The sequence below is a fragment of the Pteronotus mesoamericanus genome, unplaced genomic scaffold (genome assembly GCF_021234165.1).
Source record: "Pteronotus mesoamericanus isolate MK-2021 breed Mesoamerican mustached bat unplaced genomic scaffold, CSHL_Meso_final contig_101, whole genome shotgun sequence".
Taxonomy (NCBI): domain Eukaryota; kingdom Metazoa; phylum Chordata; class Mammalia; order Chiroptera; family Mormoopidae; genus Pteronotus; species Pteronotus mesoamericanus.
Window position 1 is genome coordinate 8,526,937 of NW_026555001.1, and position 14,298 is coordinate 8,541,234.

Consider the following 14,298-nt stretch of genomic DNA (forward strand, 5'->3'; position numbering starts at 1 on the left):
CTCTTGTGACTTGAACACCCCATAGACAATTCTGATGACACCGTAGCCTCTGAGCATCTAGCCACCTCATTTCTGATACTGATTTCCTCCACATGCAAACATTTATTGTCAACATAGAGACAGTGGGTCCATTTGAGGAGGTTCCATTTATCTTCAAAATTATAATTTCTATATGAAAGGGTGACTATATAATTTATTTCCCAAACTGGGACAATTTTGTGAAGGAAAGAGGATACCAAAATAATTAAAAGTATATTATTTTTGGAAATATTTACTTACTGATGACAAATTGGTTTTTATACTAAGGCCCCTATAAAATAATATTCTAAAACTACTTTCTAAAAGAAAATTTTTCTTAAAAAATTAAATTACTTGTATGTGTAATTGGAGTGACATTGAAAAGACTCCTTTTATATTGATTATCTACACATTGAAAATTATAGGCAGAAAAATTGTCCCAAGTACTTAGTTTCTTAGCTGAATTGGTCACTATTAGCGTGTCATTGGTAGCTTTACAAAGAATTTCCTTTTTGAAAATAGTTTTTATATTTCGAAGTTTTTGAACATATTTGTTTGCAACTTCCTTTAAAGTTAAATTAATGGTTAATAAATTTGAAATTGCTGACACCTTTAATTGAGCCTTCTCTGTAGCCTACATTGTAAATTGATGATATACTACTCTCCAGGTACCGAGAGATTTGTTAAGCTTTATGCAAATTCTGCTAAATGGATGATAACTTCAAACGTTTTTATGTAAATCTTTTGTCCTAGGTATTTACACAGGTACTATCTTTTTGCCTCCATTCAGAGTAGCATTTTTCAACACACATTTTTACGAAGCATAACTTGTCAAATGCCATCTCCATTTGCAATTCTTTTGATTGTTTCCTGGTTGCACATGATTTTACATCCTAACTCATGAGTGCTTGGCAGAAGCTGAAAGCAAAAATGTGGAGTTCAACCAAACCTATCCCAACTTATTTTAATGCTACCATTAATAATAATATCTACTTAACAAATGAAAAAATCCAGAACAAGTGCTAAGCTGGATGGAGCCCAGAAGAACAGGCACAAACAGGGACTGTCTCAGGAAATAGCTGTAACACCAACTGCTCAGCGGTAGCTCAGTAGTTTTCAATTCTGGCAGCTTTTCAGCCTCAAACATGCCAGCATTCAGGCTCCATTCCTGGAGACTCAGATTTCACTGGTGTTGGGACCGGGACTGGGAACCAGCATTTTAGTCTCCAAGTGATTCTAATACACATCGTGGGCTGAGAGTGTCTGGACCAGCTCAATGTACTGCTTTTAAGCCAGATCAGCTTGGTTCTCCAGGGCTATTCCCCAACTGATCCTAAAGCTGGGAGTTGTGGGAACACAGTTTCTCTGCACCCATGGGTGTGTTGTCACCGTGGGGCAGGAGCGAGTGCATAGCAAGTCTTTGGGGAAGGAGAAGAGCAGAGGGTGGCCTTGCCACAAATACTGTGACCACTACCCATGACACAGAATGATTTCATGTAGTCAATACTTCATTAAGCAATTCCTGTATTGTCATAACAAAAATGAAACTCGTTGAGGGTTACAGAATTCTCATGAGAAGTAAAAAACTTTTTAAAAACCTCACAAAAGCTTTGGTTCAGCCTGTCATAAGTGCTGTACTCTATTCTGTTATTTTGAAAACAGTTGTCACAATGTAAAACCCTCAGCACCTTCAAAAGGATGTGTCATTTTGGCTCACTCTACACACTTATGATCATCTCTCTAACTCCAAGTTTTGAAGTAGGAAGAACCCACGCTGGCAAAGAATCAGAACAACACAGCATTTCTCAAGCCCTATGTGCCTTGCTGCCCTGTATGTGCCCATAAGCACTGGGGTTGTCCGAGAGTCTCCAGAAAAGCAGCATTTGCCTACTCTGAACTCAGTTCCGAGGCTGCGAGTTGAACTCTGTGCAAATATTCTGGATGACTTTGGGGACCAATCTGTAGAGGTTGTCAAACTCATCCACGAAGAAGGCGTGGTCCCTGGCAGGGTGAGTGGCGATGACTTCCAGCTCGTCCTGTGCAGCCCAGGCGACGCCTATTGCATAGGTGATCACTCCTGTGAGGACAAAGTTTCAATGAAGCAAATGTGCCCAAGAAATGATACTGCTAATGAATCCTTGCCTTCCTGTTGCTCTGCTGGCTATTGTGTTTGAATGCAACCAAATCCAAAATCAGAAATGTGCCCGAAAGCATGAACATCTGCTATATGCCAACAGTAACAAAACTGATATAGTTGCTATCTCGTAGGAATTTATAATCTCTTGAGGGCACAAAACAGAGAAGATCAGAATTTCATAACTGTGAACTGCAGAGGGGATATTTGGGGACAAGTGAAACTTTTGATGCCATGCAGATCATACCACATGGCACTCTACTTGACCTGTGTGTAGAGCCAAACAAAATTTCAGAGAGTCTTAAATGCATCAAAGAGTCAGTTCAAGATCTTTTTAACTAAAATGGCACTGAATCACCCTAGGTTTGCCTGAGGGGGACTTTACAAGTCATAAACTCCTAGCTCATTCCCCTTGCAGGAGCATCGCGAAAGGAGCCAGCACCTGCTCCATCACCGCTGTGAGGAAAGGGTTTCAAGAGAAGAAAATGGCCAACAGTGTTGAATGCTGCAGGGAGGTCATGCAGGACGAAAACAAAAAAGTGCTCATTGGATTTACAAAACACAAAAACAGGACATTGGTCGCCTGGTGAGAGCAATTTCAGGGGAGTAGATGCCAAAGAAACCAAACGAACTGCTGTGAGTTGAGGGTGGAAAAGGAATGCCACTATAGGGACAGCACAGATAACTAATTCTTCCAGAAGTGTGGCTGTAAATTGGAGGAGGCAAGCTGTAGCTGGAGCAGAACATGAAGTCAAGGGAAATTGTTTTATTTTTTAGGAAGGGAGAGACTTGAGGATGTCTAGATGCAAATAGGAGAGAATATGGCAGGATGAAGGGGGTTGGACTACAACAGGGAGCAAGATACCCCAGGGAACAGAGGACAAATTCAGAGTCAAGGTGTCTATTCTCAGAGGGAAAACAAGGAGACTGCCTGGTGTATGCTTCTTGATTTGGGCTGCAGGCAGCTGGTCACCAGGTACATGACCTTACTCTGTGAAAGCGTATTCCCATACCACAGAGTTGGGTGAGTAAGATGGTCATGAAAGAGAGGGCGGAGCCCAGATATATGGCCTTTCTGCCCAGGCATCGCTACCCCAGCTGCCCACAGTGTCACTATCTTCATGTCACTCTCTCTAGAGACTTCTGGGTGCCCTGTCCTGCTCATTAAAGAACCATCCACACCTCACATGGTTCTGGTCTAAGCTGCTTTTCAACTAAGGCTTATTAAACTTCATTTAAGCTGCCAATCTCTTTTCTTACTTTTCCAGTGTCTTCTCTGAATATTGTCTACATTGGGAACAGCCTGCATTGGGCTTTAAAATGCTGGAAAGTGGGAGAGGGTCAGCTTTGCTGGAGGATGGGTCTGGCTTGAACTGACTAAGCCCTCATTGCTGCTCAAAGAAGAAAAGGCTGCCCTGCCCCCAAATAAAGACAATGCAAACTGTCGTAGAAATTTAGTTTTTTGGATCCTTGAGCCCACCCTCGTAGGAAAGAACCTTGAACTGGCACTTAACTACAGATGTTCACCCGGCTTTGGCTTGGACGATCCCAAGGACACGGTGTCCATTGCCTCCCTGTCAGTTGTTTCTATTGGTCCTAGTTCTGTAGAGCTGCCCAGAACGTGACAGCCCTCCTGGCTCCTAGGACATCTCCCTAAGTGTGCACATCTGATGAGGAGATGGCCAAGGCCACCCTCAGGGTGAGGCCCAAGAGAGGTACATACAGAAAAATAAGTGAGACTGGAGCTGAGCGTGAGCTGGGGACAGGTGTTTGGAGAAAGCGGGAGAGCCCTGGACTTGCAGTCAAGGGTTGGCCCCCTTGGCTCTGTCCGCTCACTTTGGAACTTTGGGTGAGCTTGCTTCTGCGTCCTAAACCATTTTCACTCTGCTGACGTGAGCCCAAGGGGTAGTGTGACCGCTGGCACCTGGGCCATCTACCGTCCTACACATTCTGTGTATGCTCCACAGGTGCACATCATGGGAGGACTCTGCCCAAACCTGGGGTCTGGTTACTTTGGTTTCCAGAAGTCAGAACTGCTGGTTCATTTTAGGTCTTGGTTATTTGTACCCCTCCTTGTTTCAGAAAAGATTAAAAGCAGCTTTAAAGAAGATTGGAAATCCTGTGAACAAGTGCATATTAAGAAGAAGAAAGAAGACAAATGAAAGCAACCCCTGCAATGAGTGAGTTCTCTTTACTAGTCTTTATCTGTGGGTCTTTGCTGTTCACTGACCACTTGGTTTACTTTTATTATCATCATTATTATTATTACCGTCACTTGGGGTTTTGGTTTACTTCCGTTTGTTTGTATTTTTATGATATTTTATGATCATTTTCAAAATGGTGATTATACATAGATTCTGTGAAAGAGGTATTAGATGTGACTGATTTTCTAAACATTTACAGAAATACTTTGTTCATTTTTTCATGATTTTCAACTTTCTGTGGCCCTCATACAAATTTTTATATGGAAATAACTCTTTAAATTTTTGAATGGAAATTTCTTTGTGGTCTCCTCCAAACCCCCAACATCTGGTTAGCAGTTGCTTACAAAAATAGTAGTTTTCTTTTAAAACATTTGTTTTCTTCAAGTTTCTAACACAATCTGGTGTCTCCAATGATGATCACAGTAATGAGCCAAATTTCTTTTTCATGTGTCACACCTTCCTGTGCAGTGACTCAGGGTATAGGACGTAAAGGATGGGGTGATGCTCCCCACTGTCCACAGCCTTGGGTTTTCCATGACACTAGGAACTGCCTCTGTGCACCCTGCCTTACTCCTTCTTCATTGGGCAGAGGGGCCTGCGGTGCTTAACTCCACCCCTATGCCCTCCTTATGGTTTTGAACATTCTATTAAGTGGTAGACAAAAGCAGTGCATAAAAACATGGCCCCTTCCTCATCCCACCGACCCACCAAGCCACAGAGGGATGCTCAGCACCGGCCTGGTCAGTATGACCAGCTTACCCTTGTGATGGGCAGCCATGGCTGGAATTCGGATGTCATCATAGGACTTCCCGTCAGTGATGAGGATCATTAACTTTCTCTTGCTGGGCTTGGACTTCTTGAAGAGCTGTTCCAGGGCGTAGTTGATGGCGGCTCCCGTGCTGGTCCCACCACTCCAGTAGCCCACCGTCTTGATGGCGTTGAGGATGTCAGGCTTGGTGCTGTACATGTCAAACCCAAACTCAAGCCGCTGCTCGTAGGTGTACTGCACGGCCCCGATGCGCGTGTCCGTCTCTGAAATCTCAAACTCTTTGCTGAGGTTGGCCACAAACTGGAGAACTGTGCGGAAGTTGCCTGTTCCCACGCTGCTGGAACCGTCAATGACAAAGCCAATGTCGGCAGAGTTGAAGCAGGTCTTGCTGCAGGCCAGCCGGTCGGTGTCACAGACCCGCTTCACCAGGGGCTGCACGGTCTTGTGGAGACTGAACCAGTTCTGCACACTGATTGAGTAGAAGCCATTTGTTCTGCACACAGCCTGGAAGACAGAGCAGAGGGACACCTGCCAGGTCAGAGGTTCAATTATCCAGTCTGTCACAATTACCCTTGACCACCAGGGCAGGGCCAGAAGCAGACAGACTCTTTTTTCTACACTAGTTAGTCCTCCTAAAGCTCTTCTCTAGCTCTGTTCACCCAGTTTGGCACTTGCTGGGGTAGAGACCCCTCCCATTACCTTTGAACTCACTCTCACTGCCTCAGCTGGGCCTCTCTTTAGAGGAGAGCCATCCATGAAGCACATCCAAAGGGAGGGGTGGAGCTCTGGTTTCAGCTGCGTACGTCTCATGTCTGCAGATGCGTCAGCTCATTTGTGCTGGCAGCTGGCCATAAGATTGGCACTGGTGGGCACCAGTGCATGGGAGGATTAAATAATGCTTTTGAACTGATTTGGAAAACAAGACACACATGAGAAATAGCTAAAGAAAAGTCTCCAGAGCAGCCCTGTCCCAGTAAGAAGGGGATTGCAGTCCATGTGTCAAGTGTTGCAGTCCATGCTCTTGGAGAGATTCTCTCATGAAACCCCCACCCTCATCCTGCCAATTGGTATTATAACCCCCCTGAAAGGAAGGAATGAACCAAGGAGGGCCCGCAGGGAAGGGACATCCCCAAGTCCCTGAGCCTGGAACATAAGTCTGTCTGCCTTTAAAACCCAATCACTGTCCTCCTGACAACCCTGCCTCCAGGCGAAGAAATATTTACTTATGCCCAAGCTTGTTCCAGAAAAAATGTAATGCAGCTGCAAATAAGCACTGAGCCACCTGGTTGTGTGCTCCTGGAAGTGACGAGGCTGACGTTCCCAAAATGGAGCACCTCCTCCTCGCCCCTGTCTCTCCAGGGGGTCACAGAGAGAATCACAGACATGATGGCGCCAGATGAACTTGTATAATTAAAAATTTATTTTAAAACAAGAAATGACTGAAAACTGTCTTATGAAATGTTTTTAATTGGTTTTATAAAAGCCTAAATTGGGTTCACAGAACTTTCCACGGAATAAGTGACATTCAAGGTGAGGGTTTGAGGTTGAGCTGGATTCTAGCCGATGGATGGAGAGGTGGGTTCCCCCCAGGCCGACTGACTGAAGTTCTGGCAGGAGACAGTGCTGGTGCTGGATGCCAACAGGAGACCAGTAGCGGGGGATAGGGCCCGTGTGTGGCAGTCACAGCTGATGGCCAGGAGCAGCATTTGAAATCCTGAGATCTCCCTGACCTGGCTCAATATCACCCTTTCCCTGTTTATCAGATGGATTAGGATTAATTTGCAGTGTGCATGCATGCACACTCATGCGTGGGCTAGCGTATGGCGCCTGTGTGCATGCTTGTGTGAAGGCTCGCTGGGGCTCGCTGGGCTGCTCCCTGAGATCCCTTGTGCTGTGGGAGGAGCCTGGCAGAGCCTCTTTGTGAGCCCCTGGGGACACTTTCCAAGATGCTGGTGCCGGCCTCCGTATACCAGCCGCCTGTGGGGCTTTGCTTTGAGAGCATAATTCCAGGCTCCAGATGAGCTAGTCCCTCAATGGAGGCCCTCCTGCCTCGAAGTGAGCTGAATGCACATTTGAAGGAACAAGACACAGCCTGGATGGCTGTTCCAGCTTTGCAAAGTGCAAGGAATCCTTATGATGGGTGGATCTCTGGGCAGTTACATACCTTGTTTGCAAAGTTGGGCTCCGGCACGTACTGTTTCTCATTTTCAATGGCGCCTTCAATGGTGATGAAGAAAATGTTGATTCCTGACTCTCTCGCGAGCCTCGAAGCCTCCTCCACCTTGTCGGTGGGCCAGCCATCCACCATCACCACGGCCACGTTGGGAGCACTGCCTCTGTTTCCATTGGCTTTGGAAAAGAAATTCTTAGTCACGAAGGAGATGGCCCGGCCTGGAAGAAAAAGAAAATTCATGCTTGGAGTGATTATGTTGATTATAATTATAGGAATAGATCACAGCAGCAAAAAGAGGTCTATATTAACACTCTCATTCCCTCCCTTGTTTGTTGCTTTGTTTACCACATTCACTATTTTTAGGTGTACAATTCAGTGGTTAATGTGCATCACAATGTTGTACAACTATCACCACGATCCATTTCCCTTTCCGGATTCATGTTAAGCCTTTAATATCTAATTGTCCCATATTTAAAAAAAGTTTTTAGGGACCAGCAAGCAGGTAAGAAAGACTTTCATGGGAACAAAAACATCCCTTCTCTGCCTGGGTGCTAGAACCCCATGAAGCCCCTAAACTGACGCCATATTGTTTTTGAGAGCATGGGTCGGGGCCATTGACCTGCATGACAGGAGCCTCCTGCAGTTTGGGGAGAGCCTGGTGCTCCAGGAACTGCTGGGTGCGGAGGGCTGGGTTCCGGGTTCGGCAGTACCTTTTGTCCAGGGCTATGCCAGGGGCACAGGGGTGGCTTGTCAGGGAAGTGCTGCATCCACTAAGAGCTGAGGCAGTTGTGTTTTAGCCCGGGCTATGTTTGTCACCTGCTGGCTGTGTGGCTTTAAGTAGGTCCCTCCCTGTCTCTGTGCCTAGACTTCCATGACAACAAACTGCATCAGCTGAGAGTAACTGTCATGAGGTATAAGGAAGCCTCCAACATGTCTTTCCCAAGCACATGTGTTGTACTTGTCAAAAGCCTCAGGGCCCTGGTGGGCATGGCTCAGTTGGTTGGGCATCATGCTGCAAAGCCAGAGAGGCTGCAGGTTTGATTCCCAGTCAGGGCACGTGCCTGGGTTGTGGGTTTGGTCTGTGGTCAGGGTGCCTTTTTTGGGGGCACCTACAAGAGGTGACTGATCAATGTTTCTCGCTTTGATGTCTCACTCCTCCCTTCCCCTTTCTCTAAAAAAAAATAAATAAAGTCTTAAAAAAAGGAGCCTCAGGAAATTTTTGGAGCCAACTGGGGTGACCAATTGTCCCAGTTTCCCAGGATTTTCCCAGTTTCAGCACTGAAAGACCCATTTGCTCCTGGGCAAACTGGGATGACCAGTCACCCTAAAGTCAGCATAGCTGCTACAGTAAGGCAGGGTCCTTAAACTAGGTTCTGTGGACCCCTAGGGCAGGGCAGAGGGGGTGTGGATCCATAAAGCCCCTGAAGTTATACAATGTTTTATGTGTATAAATATTATGAGGGAAACCCAAAAAAAACCCTGCAGAATTTATTTATAAAAAAATTTTGTATTTGTTCTTACATGTTTAAACTTCAGTCACCTTCAAAGTGCTCTCCATTAGATGCAATACACCTGTCAAGATGGTTTTTCCACTGCTCAAAACAGTTTTTGAACTATTCAATTTTGATGCCTTTTGAGGCTTCTGCTGTTTTTTTGTTTCACCTCTTCACATGGGCAAAATGTTTTCCTTTGAGGATTTTTTTCATCAGAGGAAAAGCAAAGAAGTAGCTCGGGGCGAGATCAGGTAAATAGGGAGGGTGGGACATGGGGGTCATGTTGTTTTTGGTCAAAAACTGCTGAACACTCAGTGCGGTGTGGGCAGGTGCGCTCGTAAATCACCCATCATGAAATGGGCAGATGCTTTGAAAGAGTCTTAAAAAAAAATCACTGAAGCTGAACACAGTGTCTCACAACAATGCCAGCTGGTGTGCTGATACAGATGGGTTCATAGAACACTCACCTAGTGGGGGAAGCCTGTACTACAAAGGGCCCGCCTTCCAGAAGATAATTCTGGTTTTTCTTGGGTCCCCCTTCATATTTGGGTAGAAGGGTCATAGCTTTCAGGCGATTCTCAAGGGGGTCCTCAATCTACGTAAAAGAACCACCGTACTAAGATGTTATGATTAATGTCATTACATTGAGTGCTTTTCTGGTTTTGGCCAGCATCCTGGCTCCTTGGGTTAGTATAATTTTACCTGTCAAAGGAAAGGTTCAACTGGTTACCTATGCAGTTGCTGGAGAAGTGTCTTGGAGATCCCATGTGAGCTGGTTGCGTAGAACACAGTTGCTAAGGGCAAACCTTGGTTGCTGAGAACTGTTTTCATAACTAATGCATAGTTTCCCTCAAGGCCCAAAAGCCTCTGGCTTAATGTTAAGTTCCCATAAGCAGAGCACAGGGATCCATAAGATCACATTGACCTTACCTAATCCTAAATTTGGGGACCATGGTCAATGAGTGCTCAACAGACATTCCATGCACCTTCCAGTGTGTCTTGATAAACAGAGGCTAGAGATCTGAAAACTACATTTTTTAGAGATTCCTGCAGCCACAGTTCCAGACCTATGTTAGCTTCACGGATTGATATACCTAAATGAGATTTAGAAGATGAAACAGGCAGATCAGCCCTCAATGAGCCTTCCCTGTGCTCCCAAAGCCAAACCACCATTTATAAATTAATACATTGGCATGGGCTCCTCAGCGGTCCTTAAGCTTGGTTAGTGTGAAACAGCTTCCTAATGCCCATTCCCCTCGGGGTGAACTTAATAAAGTGGAGTTTCTGGACCTGTCTGGCTGAGGACTAGAACTTAGATACCTGGCATACCCCTCTCTCTAGACTCAGAACTCACAGGTGGATGCAAAGAGCATGTCTCCCTTGACACAGTCATCGCTTAACAGAAACAGATTAGAATGTGATTCCCAAGTGACGCTTCAGAATGAAACCAGTTATGAAGTTTAATGTTAAATAGTTGGTGCCTGGTAGACCAATCAGGAGGCAGTAACAATAGCAGCTCTGCTTGTCCTGGGAAAGGTGCCGTTTCAGGGAACTGGGCATGCTGGAATGCTCCAGCACGTGTGTGATAACAGTCCTTGCCCCTGAATCCATGATAATACTTGAGAAAAGGCACAGCCATTGTGTGAATCATTTCTGGAAGGATTATTATTATTATTTCATCCTCCTATTTATAATGTTAGAAGACAGTCACGGTGAATGAGAACCGAGGTAGCAAGATAGAACGAATCCAGGTCACATACCTACATTAGACAGTCCTCCTCTCTGGGTGATCTTCTCTATGGCTGTCTTCAGATCTCGGGAATTCGTGTGAGTTTTGAGGTTAAACTGGGTAGCAGGGTTGTCTCTGAAGAGTCAGAACAAGAAATAAAAATTAGGTGGACAGTTATTACCTTTGGAGGAAAGCAGAAATCATAGTCATTCTTTTATATACACATCAAATGGAAGCTACTTCAATAAAATGCCCCGCTGTGACAGAGGTAATGGTGAGAAGGGTGGACCAGGCTCCTCCCCAGCATGTACAGAGGAAAGCAGGCTGACTTCAGAAGGGGTGAGTTCTAGTTTTGACTGTGTCATTCCCTAGCTGTGTGGCCTTGAAAAGTCATTTAATTTCTCTGGGCTTCAGTGTCTTCATCTAGGTAAAAACAAAGCTCATAACAGTCATACAGCTAAAGAGCAGAACTATTGTCAAGTGGGATTTTGCAAACGTAAACATGTCCCGAACCCTCCTCTGCAGAAAGAAAGCATCAGGTGTCAGCCACTCCCTGGGTTATCCCGGCACTAGAATGGCATCTTGACAGTGGTGTTGAGCAAAAGACATCCCTTCAACGTTCTCATGTTGTAATTCCTGTGACCAGTTAGGATTTCCGAATCTCGCCCAGATCAACGTCGATTCTATTGAAGCCTGACAGAGATGAGATGGCGAGGAGTTGGTGTGAATTAAGTGGAGGAACAGAATGATGATCCTTCTCGAAGGAGGAGAATCCTTGGGGAAGCTGTGGGAGCAGGCTTGGGCGCCACGGGGCAGTGGGTGGGGAAGAACTCTTATGGGCCGGTGGAAGGCATGCAGGGTGGGATGAGCATGCTGCCAGGTGCATGTGTGTGTCCACGCCCGGGAGGAAGTACAGGTGTGCAGTAAATCCCCGTTTTGTGAAGCACCGACACTTAACCATTGGCAGGGTTCCGTGGGAGTGTGACTTCTAAGGCCACTCAGGGCCCCTATACTCCAGAAGAGCCTGCACTTGGTTTAATGCTCTGATAACTGCTGTCTTGAAATTCCTAATAGTTTTTGAATAAGAATCCCTGAAAATTTTGTGGCTGGTCCTGGCTGCAGGTGGCTAAGTCCCCAAGGGGAAGGTAAAGGAAACTTTTAAAAGCAGCCTTTTAAACACCAGCAGTGGATCCAGGAAAGAGCAGCATTAGGCAGTTCCAACTGGGCTTCAAAGGGGCCTATAGTGGAGTCTTTGAGAGTCTTTCAGAGGACCTGGCAGGGCAGTCACCAAGGAGCCAGTCCCTAGGACCTGGGAGGAGACATTCTCTCCATCCCTCCATCCTTCCCTTGCTCCATCCTTATTTGCTGACCTTCCTAGTTATCTCAAGGTCACCTGTGTCAGAGAACTCTAAGAAAGGCCCTAAGTCTTCCACTGTATTAATAAATATGAGAGGCTGGACTGGTTCCTAGATAAAACCAAAGCAGCCACCTTCAGGGAAGACAAAGGAAAGTTGAAAACAAGTTCAGCCAAGGTAGATGTTGGGCAAAATCCAATGAGGTAAAATGCTACCAAATGAAAACCAAGTTCTAGTTTAGGATTAAAAACAACAACAACAACAACAACAAAGCAGACTGTAAAATGGAGAAATGTGGGAATTTAACTGACTTGACCTCACTATCAACCTACAGTATGGAGCCTCGTGAACTGAGGCTGCCGTAATACAACCCATGCGCAGGTCAAAGGCAGGCAGAATCACAGTGACATTGTTCTGTCATTTTCCCTCTGGGCACAAGGGTTTGCAGGTTTATATTCTGCAGATCAATTTCAGAAAATGTTTTACTTGCCTCTCAGCCTTTGAGGCTCAAAACCTGGACTCCATCTTTACCTACTGATGGAACCTGTCAGTCAAGTCCCATAAGTTCGTCTATATGTGATCACTGGCTTTTATGCCCTCCTCTGTAGTTCTATGGTGGCCCTCTGAGTTCAGGTCCCCATACTTCTTGTTGGTTTTATAAGAGCCTCTGTGTTGATCTCTGCAATGCTAGTTGTATGCGTATGTGCTAGAGACCCCATCATCATTTTCAGCTCTGACCATATAATTCCTCTGCTCAAAAACCATCAGAGGCTCCTCTTGTTGAACTTCACATTTTGGCTTTCAAACTCACCCATCATTTAATTCTAATCTATCATGTTTATACTGTTCTGTCTCTCAATATCTATATTCTACTCAGAATGAGCTCCTTACTATTTTACTGGTTTTCTAGTTTTGTGCTGTTGCTCATCGATTCCTTAATCTGGAAAACCCAATCTACCCTCCAAGCTGCAGCTTCCTGTCTCCCTGACCCCGAGACCATCTGACAACCTCTGTGCCGGACTCAGCTTTCTCTAACCCACAGCAGTGTGCACAGAATGTGGCACCTGCAGGTACACGCAAAAGTTTTGAAGAAACAAAGGCTCCTTTCTTCTTCCTTCCATCCCTCATTCCAAAAGCTTGCATCCCTCAGGGTGCTGTCTCCATCACGCATCCCTCCATAATTAATGCTCTTCCCTGGGAGATCTCATCAACTCCAGCGACCATTCCCCTTCCCTCAGCTGTCCCACGCATATTGGTCTGCCTTCTCTCTCAAACCCCAGCGGTACATACAATGATTTCTATATGTCGCCATCTGGAATGTACCCTGTGGTACCCGAGGGTGGTCTACAGGCACCTCAGGTTTGCTATTTCCAAAACTGAAGCCATTTACCTTTCAAACATGCTCCACCCAGCCACCCATATCCTCTTCTTAATTCCCTTTTCTAACTTGTTAAGTCACCCCAGCCATATGCATTCTTGACATTCACTGACATCTTCATCAAGTGCCGTGTCCTGTCAAATGGGCCTCTCGATTATCTCTTGTATCTCTCCCATCCTTTCTGTTCTCAAGTTTAGACTTTTCATCTTAACTCTTTCCTGAACTATTGCCATGGCTTCCTGCCTGGTGCGCCCGTACCCAGAGTGACTTCTGCTGAGGAGGTTTTATCCAGCAGTGCCTATCAGAGACAGATTAACCTAAATAATAAGGGTGCCTCTTCAAAAGGGCCCAATTTTGTATTTGTAATTTTACATTATTTTTCTTAAAGAAACCTCTGAATTGCATTAGTTTTAGGGGCCCTAAAGTCTGGGTCTTCTCTTGGTGACAAGAGAATATGAACTTTTCAGGACCCAAAAGAAAAAGTTGAAACAACAACAACAAAAATATTGGCTACAAAATAAGAAACGGCAAAATTGATATTTACCATAAAATATATGTAATTGTCTACCAAATAACACTATACTTAATTAGTTGTTAAAACTTTAACTCATAAAACTTTAATTGCATTTGAAAATGACTTGTTGGCTAGATTTTCTCACTTTGTAAGATTTCCTAGTGTGACTGATGATTGTGAAGAAATCATAGCTAATCGTAAATTAAGTGTTACTTGTAAACAAATAATTTAAAAAGCAAAAATAAAAAATTTTCTTTCACAAGTTCTTTCAGGAAAAAAGGTATTTAATTGTGGAACCCAGTCACCTCATCATAGCCATGGTGTCCCCCAGAACCCCGTGTGGGAGGCTGCCTTAATGTTGATCACTTTGTAGAGCAATTGTTGATTACCTGTCTCTTTGCTATACTACGTAAATAATGGAGTCTCTGTTATGTGTGATACTTATGTTCTGTAAAGTCACCGTAATAAACTGTCTGTAATAAACGTTAAATTAGCAAATACTGAGCTATTGCTCCTAGGGGAAATACAGGG

The 14,298-nt window shown here is 45.0% G+C and overlaps 1 protein-coding gene across 1 annotated transcript in view; it reads right to left on the reverse strand.

Annotated features, from left to right (window-relative positions):
- Positions 1 to 1,535: 1,535 nt before the first annotated feature.
- The window catches only part of VIT (vitrin), a 98,104-nt gene continuing 85,341 nt past the window's right edge, over positions 1,536 to 14,298 (reverse strand). The window contains exons 12-15 of the mRNA XM_054567836.1: positions 10,552 to 10,655; positions 7,290 to 7,516; positions 5,116 to 5,629; positions 1,536 to 2,095 (exon numbers count right to left, since the gene is read on the reverse strand). Of these exons, the coding sequence (XP_054423811.1) occupies positions 1,917 to 2,095; positions 5,116 to 5,629; positions 7,290 to 7,516; positions 10,552 to 10,655 (1,024 nt within the window). The 3' untranslated portion in view covers positions 1,536 to 1,916. The remainder of the gene's footprint in view (positions 2,096 to 5,115; positions 5,630 to 7,289; positions 7,517 to 10,551; positions 10,656 to 14,298) is intronic.